The sequence below is a fragment of the Miniopterus schreibersii genome (assembly GCF_964146895.1).
Source record: "Miniopterus schreibersii genome assembly, chromosome: 9".
Lineage (NCBI taxonomy): Eukaryota > Metazoa > Chordata > Mammalia > Chiroptera > Miniopteridae > Miniopterus > Miniopterus schreibersii.
Window position 1 is genome coordinate 11,751,248 of NC_138118.1, and position 16,873 is coordinate 11,768,120.

At 39.2% G+C, this 16,873-nt stretch overlaps 1 protein-coding gene across 10 annotated transcripts in view; it reads right to left on the reverse strand.

The window, feature by feature from the left end:
* The window catches only part of AGBL3 (AGBL carboxypeptidase 3), a 58,248-nt gene that overhangs the window by 9,801 nt on the left and 31,574 nt on the right, over window positions 1-16,873 (reverse strand). For 8 of the 10 annotated variants that reach the window (XR_013999484.1, XR_013999485.1, XR_013999486.1 and 5 more), the window contains 3 exons: window positions 11,483-11,569; window positions 9,267-9,324; window positions 8,805-8,870 (listed from right to left, as the gene is read on the reverse strand). Coding sequence is in view for 7 of the 10 variants with exons in the window: in XM_081146554.1 (XP_081002680.1) it covers window positions 8,805-8,870; window positions 9,267-9,324; window positions 11,483-11,569 (211 nt within the window). In the remaining 3 variants the exon portion in view is untranslated. Of the gene's footprint in view, window positions 1-239; window positions 4,506-8,804; window positions 8,871-9,266; window positions 9,325-11,482; window positions 11,570-16,873 lie in introns of those variants that run through there. The other 2 variants (XM_081146559.1, XM_081146561.1) reach the window with 2 other exon arrangements.

The window sequence follows — 16,873 nt, forward strand, 5'->3', positions numbered from 1 at the left end:
GGATCTATGAAGGACATCTACATGCATAGTAGGGTGACTAACTTTTTATTTTTTTTTAATTTATTTGTTGAAAGTATTACAGATGTCCCCTTTTCCCCCCCATTGATTCCCCCTGCACCCGCCTGCTCCCCCCCCCAGGCATTCACCACAATATTGTCTGTGTCCATGGGTTATGCATATAAGTTATTAGGTTAATCTCTCCCCTTACCCTCCCCCATACCGCCGACTTCCCTCTGAGATTTGTCAGTCTGATCCATGCTTCTATGTCTCCGGATCTATTTTGTCCATCATAGTCTACATATGAGTGAGACCATGTGATACTTATCTTTCTCTGCCTGGCTTATTTCACTTAGCATAATACTCTCCAGTTCCATCCATACTGTCCCAAAGGGTACGAGATTCTTCCTCTTTACAGCCACATAGTATTCCATGGTGTAAATGTCCCACAGCTTTTTTATCCACTCATCTGCTGATGGGCACTTGGGCTGTTTCCAGATCTTAGCTATTGTAAATTGCACTGCTGTGAACACAGGGGGGCATAAGTTCTGATTGGTGTTTCGGGTTCCTTAGGATCTATTCCTAGAAGTGGGATCACTGGGTCAAACGGCAGGTCAATTTTTAATCTTTTGAGAAAACTCCATACTGTTTTCCATAGTGGCTGCACAAGTCTGCATTCCCACCAGCAGTGTACCAGGGTTCCCTTTCTCCACACCCTCGCTAGCAGGTGTCATTTGTTGATTTGTTGATGGAGCCATTCTGAAAACAGGTGTAAGGTGATACCTCATTGTGGTTTTAATTTGCATCTCTGATGATTAGCGACATTGAGCATTTTTTCGTGTCTCTCGGCCATCTGTATGTCCTCTTTGGACAAGTGTCTATTTAGGTCCTTTGCTCATTTTTTAATTGGATTGTCTGTCTTCCTTTTGTTAAGTTGTATGAGTTCCTTATATAGTTTGGATATTAACCCTTTATCAGATGTGTCACTGGCAAATATGTTCTCCCATACAGTGGGCTCCCTTTTCATTCTGTTGGTTTCCTTTGCTGTGCAGAGGCTTTTTATTTTGATGTAGTGCCATTTGTTCATTTTCTCCTTTGTTTCTGTTGTCCTAGATGTATCGGATCGGCAAACATATTACTACGAGAGATGTCTGAGATTTTGCTGCCTACATTTTCTTCTAGGACTTTTATGGTTTCAAGTCCTACATTTAAGTCTTTTATCCATTGAGTTTATTTTTGTGTATGGTGTAAGTTGGTGGTCTAGTTTCATTTTTTGAATGTACCTGTTCAATTTTCACAACACCATTTATTGAAGAGACTGTCTTTACTCCATTGTAAATTCTTGCGTCCTTTGTCAAATATAAATTGAATGTAATGGGTTCACTGTTCTGTTCCACTGATCTATATGTCTGTTCTTGTGTCAGTACCAGGCTGTTTTAATTACAGTGGCTTTGTAGTATAACTTGTTATTTGGTATTGTGATGCCTCCAGCTTTCTTTTTTCTCAAGATTGCCATGGCTATTCAGGGTCTTTTTTGGTTTCATATAAATTTTTGAAGTGTTTGTTTTAGATCTGTGAAATATGCTGCTGGTATTTTAATAGGGATTGCACTGAATTTATAGATTGCTTTGGGTAGTATGGTCATTTTAATGATGTTAATTCTTCCAATCCATATACTTCTACTTGATTATATCTACCTCTATCTCTTTTTGCAACATCCTGTAGTTTTCTGAGTATAGGTCTTTTATCTCTTTCATTAAGTTTATTCCTAAGTATCTTAATTTTTTGTTGCAATGGTAAACGGGATTGTTCTTTTAGTTTCTCTGTGAGTTCATTATTGGTGTAAAAAATGGCATCGATATCTAGGTGTTAATTTGTATCTTGCTACCTTGCTGAATTCATTTATTAAATCTAGTAGTTTTTTTGGTGGAGTCTTTAGGACTTTCTATGTAATAAAATCATGTCATCTGCAAATAATGAGTTTTACTTCCACCTTTCCAATTTGGATGCATTTCATGTTTTCTTCTTGTCTGACCACTGTGGCAAGGACTTCTAGTACTATGTTGAATAAGAGTGGTGAAAGTGGACACCCTTGTCTTGTTCCTGTTCTTAGGGGAAATGCTTTTAGTTTTTGCCCATTGAGTATGATGTTGGCTGTAGGTTTGTCATACATGGCCTTTATTATGTTGAAGTATGATCTTTCTATTCCCACTTTGCTGAGGGTTTTTATCAAAAATGAGTGTTGGATTTTGTCATGCCTTTTCTGCATCTATTGATATGATCAGGTGAGTTTTGTCTTTCATTTTGTTTATGTGATGTATCACATTTATTGATTTGTGAATATTGTACCAGCCTTGCATCCCTGAATAAATCCCACTTGGTCATGATGTATGATCTTTTTAATATATTGCTGGATCTGATTTGCTAATATTTTGTCGAGGATTTTAGCATTTATGTTCATCAGGGATATTGGCCTGTAATTTTCTTTCTTTGTAGTGTCTTTATCTGGTTTTGGAATTAGGCTAATGCTGGCCTCGTAAAAAGAGCTTGGAAGTGTTCCTTCCTCTTGGATTTTTTGGAATAGTTTGAGGAGGATAAGTGTTAGTTCTTTGAACGTTAGGTAAAACTCTCCTGTGAAGCTGTCGGAACCAGGGCTTTTGTGTGCTGGGAGTTTTTTGATTACAGCTTCAACTGCATCAGCAGTTATAGGCCTATTCAGGTTTTCGGACTCTTCCTGATTGAGTTTTGGAAGGTTGTATTTTTCTAGGAATTTGTCCATTTCGTCTTGTTGGCGTATAGTTGTTCATAGTATTTTCTTACAATCCTTTGTATTTCTATTCGGTCAGTTGTTACTTTACCTCTTTTGTTTCTGATTTTGTTTATTTGGGTTCTTACTCTTTGTTTCTTGATGAGTCTGGCTAAAGGTTCATCAATCTTGTTTATCTTTTCAAAGAACCAGCTCTTGGTTTCATTGATCTTTTGTATTGTTTTTTTAGTCCCTATGTCATTTATTTCTGCTGTGATCTTTATTATTTCCTTTCTTTTACTTACTCTGAGCTTTTCTTGTTCTCTTTCTAAATCTTTAAGTGGTAGGGTTAGATAGCTTATTAGAAGTTTTTTGTTTTTTGAGGTCAGCCTGTAGTGCTATGAACTTCCCTCTCAGGACTGCTTTCATTGTGTCCCATAGATTTGGGGTTGTTGTGTGTTCATTTTTGTTTCCAGGAAGTTTATGATTTCTTCCTTGATCTCTTTGATACCCATTCACTGTTTAATAACATGCTACTTAGCTTCCATGTGTTTGAATGTTTTTTTTTTATTGTAGTTGATTTCTAATTTCATGCCATTATGATCTGAGAAGATGCTTGATATGATTTCAAGCTTCTTGAACTTGTAGAGACTTGCTTTGTGTCCTAACATGTGGTCTATGTTTGAGAATGTCCCATGTGCACTTGAGAAGAATGTCTATTCTGCAGCTTTGGGGTGAAATGTTCTGTAAATGTTAATTAAATCCATCTGATCTAGTGTGTCACTTAGGGTCACTGTTTCCTTGTTGATTTTTTGTCTAGAAGACTTATCCAGTGAAGTCAGTGGGGTGATAAAGTCCCCTGCTATGACTATTGCTGTCGATCTCTCCCTTAAATTCCTCCTTAAGTTTTTTTTATACATTTAGGTGCTTCTATATTGGGTACATATGTTTGTCCGGGTTATATCCTCTTGTTGGATCAATCCCTTTAGTATTATGTAGTGACATTTATTGTCCCTTATGGTCTTCATTTTGAAGTCTATTTTGTCAGATATGAGTATTGCTACCCCAGCGTTTTTTTAATTTCCAACTGCATGGGAAACTTTTTTCTATTCCTTCACTCTCATCCTGTGTGTCTCTTTTGTTCTGAGGTGGGTCTCTTGTAGACAGCATATATTTGGGTCATGTTTTCTTATCCATTCAGCTACCCTATATCTTTTGATTGGAGCATTTAATTTGTTTACATTTAAGGTTATTATTGATAGGTACTTATCTATTGCCATTTTAATTCTTTATGCCTTTGTGTCTCTATTTCTACTTCTTATTACAGTATAGTCCCTTTAATATTTCTTGCAATGCTGGTTTGGTGGTGATAAACTCCTTTAGCCTTTTTTTGTCTGGGAAGCTCTTTATTTTACCACCTATTTTTAATGATAGCCTTGCTGGGTGTAGTCTTGGTTTCAGATCTTTCCTGTTCATTACCTTGAATACTTCATGCCATTTCCTTCTGGCCTGTAGAATTTCTGATGAGATATCAGTTGACAGCCTTATGGGAGCTCCTTTGTAGGTAACAGATTGCTTTTCTCTAGCTTCCTTTAAGATTTTCTTTGTCTTGAATTTTTGGCATTTTAATTATGTTTCTGGGCATGGGCCTCTTTGGGTTCTTCTTGCTTGGGACTCTCTGTGCCTCCTGAACTTGTGTGACTTTTTCCTTCACCAGGTTAGGGAAGTTTTTTGCCATTCTTTTTTCTTTTTTTTTTTAAATCTACTGATTTCAGAGAGAAGAAGGGAGAGGGGAGAGTCAGAAACATCAGTGATGAGAGAGTCATCATTGATAGACTGCCTCCTGCAGGCCCCCCACTGGTGATCAAGCCCGCAACCCGGGCATGTGCCCTGACCAGGAATGGAACCGCAATCTCCTGGATCTTAGGTCGATGCTCAACTGCTGAGCCATGCCCACCCGGGCTCTGTCATTATTTTTTCAAACAGATTCTCTATCCATTCCTTATTATCTTCCCCTTTTGGCACTCCTATGATGCAAATATTATGTTTCATGTTGTCCCACAGCTCCCTTAAACTGCCCTCTTGTTTTTGCATCTGATTTTTTTCTACCGTCTCTCACTCAGTGATCCGATCCTCAGCTTTCTTTAATCTGCTATTTATTCCTTCCAATGTATTCTTTATGCTATGTTATTCTTAATTTCCTTCATAGTTTCCCTATCTTTTCTCATCATTCTTAAAATCGGTATTCTGAACTCTGTATCTGATAGACTGCTTATCTCCAGTTCATTTAGCTCTTCTGGAGAATTCTCTTGTTCTTTCATTTGGGGCTTGTTTTTTGGCTCCCCATTTTGGCTGCCTATTTAGGTTTGCTTCTGTGTATCAGGTAGATCTGCTAGGGCTCTCAGTCTTTTTGGAGAGTCTCTGATGCAGGCCAATGTCAGACACTGTTTGTCACTGGCCCTGAGTACCCTGTTTGAAGCTTTCTGCTTTTCACCTCTGCTGGGGCTGGGTATATTTGGAAGGACCAAGATGCACCCCAATGTCTGCTTTTCCAAAGCCCAGGTCCAGAAGCAGATCAGGCAAAGACTAAAAGCACCCAGAGGTCCACCTCTGCCTGCAGGCAGAGTAATCTGAGTCTCTTAATGAGCCTCAGGCTGTAGGCCACCTAAACTCCACAGCTTGGAGGTGAAAGGTTTTCCAACAGGGTGGGGCAATTGCTTCCCTCCCCCAGGCAAAAGCTGCCTGGCTGGCAAAGGTCAGCTTGAGAAAGATGTCCTCTTCTCAAGGGAATGACTTAGCACAGGAATCCAGATGGCTGCCGTCTGAGCTCTATCTCCTCACACAAGCCCGGAATCTCCTCACAGCACTCCAAGCCACTCTACCCTCCTTCTGCTGGAGACCAAGGTGAGTGGCTGCACACAAAACTTTGTGCGTTGGCCCTTTAAGAGGGTGCCTGCATTTCTAGCCTTCTCTCCCTGGCAGACGAAAACCCTGCTGCTTTTCACAGGCAGATGTTATGTGGGCACCTTTCTCAGTTCTGGTGCTCTGGGCTGGGGAGCCCAGCTTGGGGTTTAGGCCCAGAGTTCTCAGTGGGACCCCCCACAGCTGAGATATCCCTCCAGAAACTCAGATGCTGCCTTTGGGAGCCCAGCCAGTCCTCTTGCGCCTCCACACTCTCTACCAGTCTCTATGTGCTCTCCACTTTAGGTCCTGGGTTATGAGGGTGCTCTCCAGCTCATCTTCAGTTGATTATTCAGGATGGTTTTTCTATATTTTAGTTGTAATTCAAGTTTGGTCCTGAGAGAGTGCCAGTGTAGCTTCCACTCAATCTGCCGCCATCTTGGAATCTCTCAGATCTTAAATTGTTTGTCTTTTCTATCAAATGTTTTCTTCTGACTAGAATAAATATTGGTAAGAGATGACCAAAGTCAATAGGCTCTAAATGAGTTATGTCTAGTCCCAGGCACACTGCATGTCAAATAAGAATTTGCATGTAAGATCACAAAATCACCCACAACAATCTTTTAAGAATTCAAGGAAGTGATTCTCCTCTCCCTGCTAAATGCCTAACTTGTCAGTTAAGACTCATCAGAATTTAAGGATCAATTCCTTCAAGAAAACATTCCCCGAGATTTCAAGGCTGGATCAGGTCCCCCTCTGAGCACCAGAGCAATCTGTGCATATCATTATCACTCACTCTATCTCACTTTTACTGTAATTAAACTTTGATACCTACTCCTTAAATGAGCAGCTAATCTGGTTGAAGAGAGGGCAAGGTATGGTTCAGGCAGAGGAGACAGCATGAGTAAAGGCAATGAGGTGAGAAGACTCACATATTTGGAGGCTACAGGAAGATCATCTTTGCTCAAGTGTTGAGTAAAAGGCAGAAAATCACAAGAGATAAAAGAGGTAGTCAGGGCCCGTTCATTGGACATCAGGTACCTCATGTTAGAAAACTTGGTTTCTATGCTGCAGCCAATGGTCATCGAAAATTTTTGTTTTGTTTAAATAACAGATCTTTATGGAAAGAAAATTTGTGTAAGGAAGCTATTCAGGATGAATATGGGTTGGATGGGCTGGGTTCCACCAACTCTCACTGTAACTCCCAAAGTGGTGAGTTGCAAAGTGTGGTATGCAGATCCCTCACCAACCCCAGAATTATCTGAGGTTGACAACAAAGACCAACTCCAAATCAGAAGCTGATGTTTTCATAAGTTCCTCAGGTAACTGTTGTATACATTAAAAATTTAAAACTGAACAGTCTATAAGACAACTGGCCCATAATCTTCAAACATGCCAGTGCTGTGAATAACAAAGGTTGAGCAGCTGGTCCAAATTAAGAGAGAATAAAGGGCCTTGGCCAGTTTGGCTCAGTGGTTAGAGTGACTGCCCTCAGATTGAAGGGTCTTGGGTTCAATTTTCGGTCAAGGGCATGTACATCGGTTGCAGGCTTGATCCCTGGCCCTGGTTGGGCTCATGTGGGAGGCAACCAATCAATGTGTCTCTCTCACATTGATGTTTCTCTCTCTCTCTCTCCCTTCCACTCTCTGAAAATGGAAAAAATATCCTCGGGTGAGGATTAAAAAAAAAAAAAGATAAAAGAGTTCATGAACGGCTGAATCGAAGACGACTTAATTTAGCAGGAATAAATTTAAGAACCAGTACTTTGAACCAAAATACCAAACCAAAATTGAAGAAGTATAGGCTGGAGGAGACATAAGTTAGCTGCCACACTGTGAAAATAATACTTTATAGGTGTGAGTATATGTAAATCCAGTATGTTGATATTCAAAGAAAAGATGTAATCTTAGACAGCATCAAAGGAAATCTTGGATCTAGAAAGAAGCAAATGAGAACGATGATTTATTCTACAGGCTTGGGGAAAAGTAGGCTTATAAGAAAGTTGTTCATATGGAAAATAATACAACAATAGATAATGATACAAGAATGAATTGTTTTGCATACTCACAACTGTAAACCTACTTCTGTCCCACCCTGTATACTCATTAGATGACATCTGCAATACTGTGTTCAGCTTCATTTAAGCTTGAATAGTGATAGAAAAGAACAAAATAAGATGGTAGAGGAACCTGAATCATGCTGAATTATGGATGGTTGGAAAAAAGTAAAGGGAAAGTTTCAGGGAAATAAATAATAGCTTTTAAAAAACACTTATGATAATGTGGAAGAGGCATTACATTTATTCTCATTATTTCAGGAACGAGGGAATATGAGTCAGTTAGAAATGTTTACCTTTAAGGTTCTTTTACTCAAGGTTCTGTATTATTAACGAGGTGGATGAAATTCACAGGGACACACGTTTTTAACTGAACATGAAAAGAACGGTTTTTCAATGCTATAGCTCTCTAGCAATGGGATGATGAACTGTGTTATAATTTCGTAAACGACCTGTCACCAGATATCAAAGGCTGGATGAGTATCAAAGGCTGGATCCTGTAATTAGTAGGAGGTATGACTAGAGTCTCTCAAGGTTTCTTTCTGCTCTAAGAGTCAGTGAGATGGGAATGAAAGAATTACACAGTCAGATGAATTATTTTATTTTTTTTGACTGGGTAAGATTACAAGAAAGCAAAATGAAATATAATGAATATCTACTGGCTTCCTCTATATATTTCTAGAGCTATAAAGAAAAGTAGCCTGGCTGGCACAGCTCAGTGGCTGAGCATCGACCTAGGATCCAGGAGATTGCAGTTCGATTCCCGGTCAGGGCACATGCTGGGTTGTGGGCTTGATCCCCTGCAGGGGGTGTGCAGGAGGCAGACAATCCATGACTCCCTTATCATTGATGTTTCTATCTCTCTCTCTCCCTGTCCCTTCCTCTCTCTGAAATCAATAAAGACATACTTAAAAAAAAAAAAAGTAAAAATTTGAGATTCAAAATTTCTGGGAAGGTAAATTTTTCCTTATCTATCCAATATGAAGATATTCTTCCAGTTTCTTGTAAATAGATCTTTATCGAACACAAAGTATTAAATAGCTCACATACAAATGGTAGGTGACCACTCATTACTCTCTATATTCCCATTTTACTCACTCATACCTTGATTAGGAAACTGTCTTCTGAAATATTCAAATATACGATTATTTGATACACTTGGCCTTGTATCTAGAAAAGATGGTAAAAGATGATTAGAAGCATGAAAACAATTCATTGACTTTTACGTTTCATATTTTTATCTTTTTCCACATAAAAATGCTAGCAGATAATATATCAACAGTAGTTTAGTTCAATTAAATTAATACAAATAGTTGTCAAATCTTATGATTTTTTGTTGCATTTTCGCTATTTATAGCAAAACTCTAAAAAATGTTCATACCCTTTGAGTCAGCAATTCCTTTCTAAGAATCTATTACAAATAAATAATTGAGAATATACACAAACAGGAATTTATAAGGTCTTAGTATCTCTAAACACCAAGCACAGTGGGAACCTCAAAGCTGTGGCACAAAAACAGTGTTTGTTGAATGAATTGTTTATGAGAGGGTAGAAGTAAAACATTACCTTTCACATCAGAACTTGATTCTTTGTGTCTTTGCACCAAATGTCCCTTATCACAAACCTAATGGAAACACAGAAGGAAAACAATACTATGTTATAAATGAAAATGAGGTATATTTCCTATATGATCTACGGAAGAGTTGTTTTCAACATTTCTCATTTTATCCTTGTAGGTTTAGAATGGATAAAATAATCTCTTAAATCGGAACTTCCTAATACCTTTTCCAACATTACTTTTCTCCTAGAACAATGAGAAGAAAATATTGATATTATATTTTGGCATTAAAGGGAGTATAAAAAATGTTCACTGCATATAGAACTTATTTATGATGAGAGACAAAAAATGTAGTTTATAATCTCACTTCCTGAAATGAAAAGAGTAAAGATATAGGAAGATAAGTGTGCAATCGGTGAAAATATATAAAATTGTATAAAAATGTATAAGCAATTACAAAACAATGCTTATATAAAAAGGTAAAAAATATTTTTTTGTAGCTTGCAAACGAGTTCATTAAAGAAGAACATACATGACATTGCTTTCTATGTTGAAAGGAGTTGCCAATATGACCCGTGGTTGTGTTTTCCCTGATTGCGTGTGCTTGATTTTAGTCTTTAGCCCAACCTCATAGCAGCCAGTGTATAATTCACTGTTTAAATTCCCCCATAATCTTCTTTTTTTTTTTGGTGTGATAAAATATACCAAACAAAATTTACCATCTTAACCATTTATAAAAATGTTTTTATTGATTTTTTTAGAGAGGAAGGGAGAAGGAGAGAGAGAGAAACATGGATGTGAGAGAAACATCAATCAGCTGCCTCCTGAATGTCCCCTACTGGGGATCGAGCCCACAACCCTGGCATGTGCACTGACCGGGAATCGAATCAGAGACCCTTTGGTGCACAGGACTATGCTCAGCCAACTGAACCACACTGGCCAAGACCCCATCTTAACCATTTTTAAGTGCACAGTTCAATGTCCTTAAGCACATTTACACTGCTGTGCAACCATCACCACCGTCCATCTCCAAAGCTCGCTCATCTTCCCAAACTAAAGTCTGTCCTCCTTCAATACTAACTCCCCAGTCCTCCCCCTTAATCTTTTTTTTTTTTTTTTAATCCTTACTGAGGATATTTTTTTCCATTGCTTTTCAGAGAGAGTGGAAGGGAGGGAGAGAGAAAAGCATTGATGTGAGAGCAACACATCGACTGGTTGCCTCCTGCACATGCACTGACCGAGGCCAGGGATTGAGCCTGCAGCCGAGGTACATGCCCTTGACTAGAATCGAACCCAAGACCCTTCAGTCCATAGGCCAATGCTCTAACCACCAAACCAGCCAGGGCAGTCCTCCCTTAATCTTGACCAAAAGGTTCAACTTTTTCATTGATAAGTAGCTGAATCCATTAGAAAGAATATTCTTTTTGTGTGTGTGTTCTTACAATTACAATTTCTTGTAATTACAAGAAAATTACAAGAGTACTGTATATATTCAAACAACAGGGGTGTAAGCAGTGAAAAATCAAAGTGTTCCTATACCCTAGAGATGTCCAGTGGTAACTCTGGTGTATAGTCTTCCAGTCATGGAAAAGTCTAAAAACTATAAAAGTATAAAATTTTTCAGAGCTGCGAATAAAGATGACCTCATCATTGTAACTGAAAAGTACAGCAAAACTCAGGGGAAGCACCCAGAGAACTGGAACATGACACATTCTTTAGCTTTCACTTCCTTCCTCTCAGGATCGATGACTGCCTTCCTGCCTTTTGATTTCTTTATGGAGAAAGTCTTTGAACCTCATTGTTTAAATGTTTTTTGTTGTTCTTTTAAAAATAATTTTCACCCACTTCTGCTAGTGAATGGGTCTGCAGAGCTCCCACTCTGTCATGTGGAAGCTAATCTCCCAGTACCATCTAGTCTATACCTTTGTATTCCCATTTAATTTCTCTTAGCTTTATTTCTAGATATCAATGCATCTTTGCAAGATGCCTCAAATGCTTTTCTGAGTAAGGTGAGTGTAAGTGAAATTTAAATATCGCTCCTTAATAAGACTCTCCTCTTATCTGTCAAGGTTCTTTAGTGCTTTTATAAACAGTAAATAAGATGAGCAACATTTTAATCATGAACTCTTTCTGAGGAAAAAATTAGGGTAGAGGAAATAACCCCCATTCCCTTGCAATCATTTTTTCAGAAGCTGCTAACAACCAGATCTAAAAATTAACTTACCCCTTGCTCTTCTCTGGCATTTTGATGGCTGGCTAGGGCAGAATTTCTTTCCTTTTTTGTTTTCAGATGTTTTTTCTTGCTTTTTATCTACATAAAAGAATCATATTTAAAATCAACATTTAATCAAAGACAGTATATATGCAGACATAAAATATCTTGAGATTTTCACTTGTAAGAAGATGAAGTAGTGTTCCTATTCCTCCCTCTAAGTACAACTAAAAACACTGGGTATTATAACAAAATGAATATAAGAGGCTCTAAAAGGTGAAAACAGAAGGCAAACTGGTGAGGGATCTGAGGAGCAAAGGAGAAACATGACCTTGAGTAGTTTCCTTGTGTGTGTGTGTGTGTGTGTGTGTGTGAGTGTGTGTGTTTGCCTCATATACCCAGACTTAGAACTGGAGGAGCCAGCCACCCAGAAATGCCAATGAGTTAAGAAATAATGGCTGAACACGTCCCAATTTAATGAAAGACATGAATGTAAACATCCAGGAGACTTAGTGAACTCTAAGTAAGATGAAATAAAAAAACCCATACCAAATCCATAATAATTTTAGGATTATCTGTGTAAGTTCTGAGAAGAACGTCATTGGTATTTTAATATGGATCACATTGAATCTGTAGATTAGTTTGGGTAATATGGTCATTTTAATGATTTTAATCAAACAGACAAAGACAAATATGATAAGGTTTAACTTATATGTTAGATCTAAAAAAAACCAAAACAAATGAATAAACAAAATAACAAAAACAGATTCACAGAAACAGATCAAACTGATGACTGCTAGAGGAGCGGGCATTGGAGGGACAGGTGAAAGGTGAAGGGGAATATAGTCAATAATACTGTGATGGGTTTACACGGTGACATTGTAAGGTACAGAAACGTCAAATCACTATGCTGTACTCCTGAAACTAATATAATATTTTATATCAACTATACTTAAAATAAAAAACATATTTGCAATAAAAAATCCACACCAAGACAAAGATACTTTATAATCAAACTTTCAAGGTCAAAGATAAAAAGAGAATCTTGAAAGCAGCAAGAGGGAAGTAAATTATTACATGAGAGGGACCCTCAATAAGATCATTAGCAGATTTCTCATCAGAAACTGTGGAGGCCAGAAGACAGTGTGCCAATATATTCACAGTGCTTAATAAAGAAAAAATCCTGGCAGAGTGAAAAAATTAGGGAGAAATGAAGACATTCCCAGATACACAAAAGCTGAGGGTGTTCGTGACCACTAGATCAGCCTTGCAAGGAATGCTCAAGGGACTTCTGTAAGGTGAAATGAAAGGACACTAGACAATGTACCACAGTAGAAAGTTCTTTTTTTCCTTTTTGTAATATATCTTCATTGATTTCAGAGAGAGGAAGAGAGAGGGAGAGGGAGAGAGAGATAGAAACATCAGTGATGAAAGAGAGTCATTGATCAGCTGCCTCCTGCACGCCCCCGACTGGAGGTCAAGCCCGCACCCCAGGCATGTGCCCTGACCGGGAATCAAACCGCAATCTCCTGGATCCTAGGTCGATGCTTAACTGCTGGGCCGCACCCGGCCGGGCAAGAGTTCATTTCTTTAATAGGACCTTTTCTGCTTTCTTTCCTTTTGACTCAAACTGGCGCCACCCAGCACCCTTACTCACCTGCCCCCTCCTCCCTTGCACGTCCACTCCCTTAGTCATTAAGCCCTGAGGACAATGAGGTTCTGGCAGCATCAAATAAGCTAAGAGCAAGGCCTTGGGTCTGTTGACCCCAAAGACAGAGTTTTGGTCAAACTGGAGATAACATCTAGGCCACAGCTGAGTTTTAGCTCCTGGTCCATAAAATGGGCAAAGCCAAACAAAGCGACGCCATGCCTGAGAACAGGACCAGATGCACTGATCAAGTACCCCCTCCCCTATCGCTGACCAATCAGTAGAGACCGTGACCCTGACCACCACCCTAATTCCCTTAATCACCATGATTAATGATTTTCCCCTATATAATCCACCCCTTGGAAGCCATCAGGGAGCCAGGCCTTTGAGCATTAGCTCACCTGTCTCCCGGCGCGGGCTGCTTCCTGAAATGAACCCTTACTTTCTTTGCTGCAAACTCATGTTTGTGTCCTATTGGGCTTTGCAGGGAAATGGACCTCTTTAGTCCAGTGACAACAGTAACTTGAAGGCGTGGGGAGAAATAATGATCTCAATACAGGTAAATACATGGGCAGTTATAAAAGCTAGTATTATTACAACAATGGTTTCAAACTGCACCTTTTGTTTTCTACATGATGAGTGACTAACATTTAAAGAAAACCCTACTATTATTAGTGTAAAAGCTAGTACTACCATAACTTTGGTTTGTAAGTCCAAATCTTGTTTTCTACGTAATTTAAGAGACTAATACATTTAAAGAAAGTATTAGTGTATGTTTTGGGGCACACAATGTATAAAGATGTACTTTTTTGACATCAACATTGAAAGGGGACTGCAGCTGAATAGGAGCAGAGTTTTGTATGTTATGGAAGGTAAACTGGAATAAGTTAAACTTAGCATATTATAACTTTAAGATGTTAAATGTAATCCCCACAGGGACCACAAAGAAAATACCTATCGAATAGACAAAATAGGAAATAAGAAAGGAATTTAAACATTTCACTACAGAAAAATCAACTGAACACATATGAAGACAGTAATGTAGGATATGAGTGACAAAAATACTGTAAGACACATAGGAAACAAACAGCAGAGTGAGAGAAGTCAGTCCCTTTGTATCAGTAATTATTTTCACTGTAAATGCATTAAACTTTCCAGTCAAAAGAAAGATCTTGGCAGAATAAAAACACATGATCCAACTATATGCTGTCTATAACAGACTCAAAAGATCCAAAAAGTGAAACGATGGAAAAGATATTTCATTCAAATAGTAACCAAAAGAGAGCAGGGATGGCTAAACCAGTATCAGACAAAATGGACTTTGAATTAAAAAATGTTGTAAGAGACAAAGAAGGATATTATATATTAATAAAAGATTCAATACAATAAGATACAGTAATTATAAACATTTACATATCTAATGACAGACCACTAAATATATGAAGCAAAATGGACAGAATTGAAGAAAGAAATAGATGCTAGTTCTACAATCACGGTTGGAGATCTCTATACCCCACTCACGATGATGGACAGAACAGACAGAAGATATGAAAGGAAACAAGAGGACTTAATGCAGTAACATATGAATAATACAGAACTTGATACCTAGAAGTATGATGCTGTCCTAACAAAAACCTAAACTATGTGACAACCATTGGCTTTGTGACTGGCTAACAACAGATGGCGTTGAAACTGTTATAGGAAGTTAGAAAAATAGTGACACAGTTATGCAGAGGTGATACATTTAGTAAAACTGTCTCCTGTGACAGTGTGAAAGACAGAAAATGTACCTAGCAGACCTGTGTCACTGGACACAGAGATTTTGAGGCAGAATGTTTATAGAGTATGAGTGGGTTGTTGCTGGCTTCATTTAGATAAGTTGCTACAAGAAAGAAATCAGCTCAAAAAATACATGGACAAGAGAACTGAATTGAGAGGGAAAACAAGGAGGCCCAATTTTAGAATTTGAAGGCTGGCTTTAACATAGCCTTAAGGCAAAGGTCTAATCAAAGTTGTGGCTTTTACATTTGTGGTAAACAATCGCCTCTAATGATCCCCATCTCCTAGCATTCATGCCCTTCTATAACCCTCTTTCTGGGAGGGTGGGCTCAATCTAGTGATTCGCTTCTAATGAGTGGACTATGGCAAAAGCGATGGGATTCAGCTTCTGAGGTTAGGCTGCAATAAGACCAGCTTCTATCTTATGTGCTCTCTCTTACTCTCTTGCATGCTCACTCTGATGGAAGCCAGGTAGGTGTTGTGAGCCATCTACAGAGAAGCCCACGTGGCAAAGAACCTCTGAGGGAGCCTTTCAACCAACAGCCAGCAAGGAACTGAGGCCCTCAGCCCAACAGTCTGTGGGGAACTGAATCTTGTCAACAACCATGTGAGAGACCTTGAAAATGGATCCTTCCTCAGTCAAGCCTTCATGTGAGACCACAGCCTGACCAACACCTTCACTGCATCCTTTTGAGAGACCTCAGAAACACTCAGCTAAGCCACTCCTGGATTTCTGACCTACATGTGTGTGTGATAATAAATGTTGGTTGTTTTAAGTGCTAATGTTTGGGGTAGTTTTTTACTCAGCAATAGAACACCAATGCAAGATCTATCTAAGCCCTTTTGGCTGCTATAATAAAATACCACAGACTGGGTGACTAATAAATAAGAGGAATTTATTTCTCATAGTTCTGGAGGCTAGAAGGTTGAGACTGGAATGCCAGTATGGTCAGGTGAGAGCTCTCTTTTAGGTTGCAGCATACTTCTTGTTACATCCTCAAGAAGGGGCTAGGGAACTCTCTGGGGCCTGTTTTATAAGCACTATTCCCATTTGTGAGAGCTCTCCCTTTAGGACCTAATCACCTCCCAAAGGCCCCCACCTTCTAGTACCATAATACTGGGCATTATAATTTCAACATATGAATTTGGGGGAGACAGAAACATTGAGACCATAGCATTTGCCCCCCGCCCCCAAATTCATGTCCTTCTTACATGCAAAATACATTCATTTCATCTCAACAACCCCGAAAGTCTCAACTCATGCCAGCATCGACTCTAAAGTCCAAAGTCTCGTCTCAGTATCATCTAAATCTGATATGGCTGGACTCAAAGTATCGTTCATTCTGAGGTAAAGTTCCTCTCCAGCTGTGAACCTATGAAACCAAACAAGGTATGTGCTTCCAAAATACAGTTGTGGAACAGGCACAGGACAGACATTCCCATCTCGAAAGGAAGAAATAGGAAAGAAAGATGAAGTGACAGGTCCCAAGCAAGCTGAAACCTAGCAAGGCGAAATTCAGAGCGATCTCAAGGCTCAAGAATACTCTCCGGTTTCATGTTCTGGCTTCTGGACCCACTGGGGTGGCAACAACATTCCTACAGCTTGGCAGGGTGCTGCCCGTGCCCGTTCTCTGTTGGGGCCCTGCCCACACCATCGCTCATGGCTCCAGGAGCCTCACCTCCATGGCTTCCGTAGGAGGCCGTCTGCCTATTAAAACCTAGGGGGTAGTGGGCCTGACAATCTCTTTGTTACCTTCGGGCCTTTTTTTTTTTTTTTTTTAAATCTTGTTATGAAGAACAGAGCACATTCACCCAAAATAGCTCTATGATATCCTACTGTAAAGTTCAAGGAGTCTGGCAGCCTTCCTTCATTCTTCCTGTCTCTATCCCCTTCAGTTCAAACTGGCAATTTTCCTGCTGGGTGGCTGGTTCTGTGGTTCACGCCCACACTAATCTCCTTATAAAGTGGTTGGTCC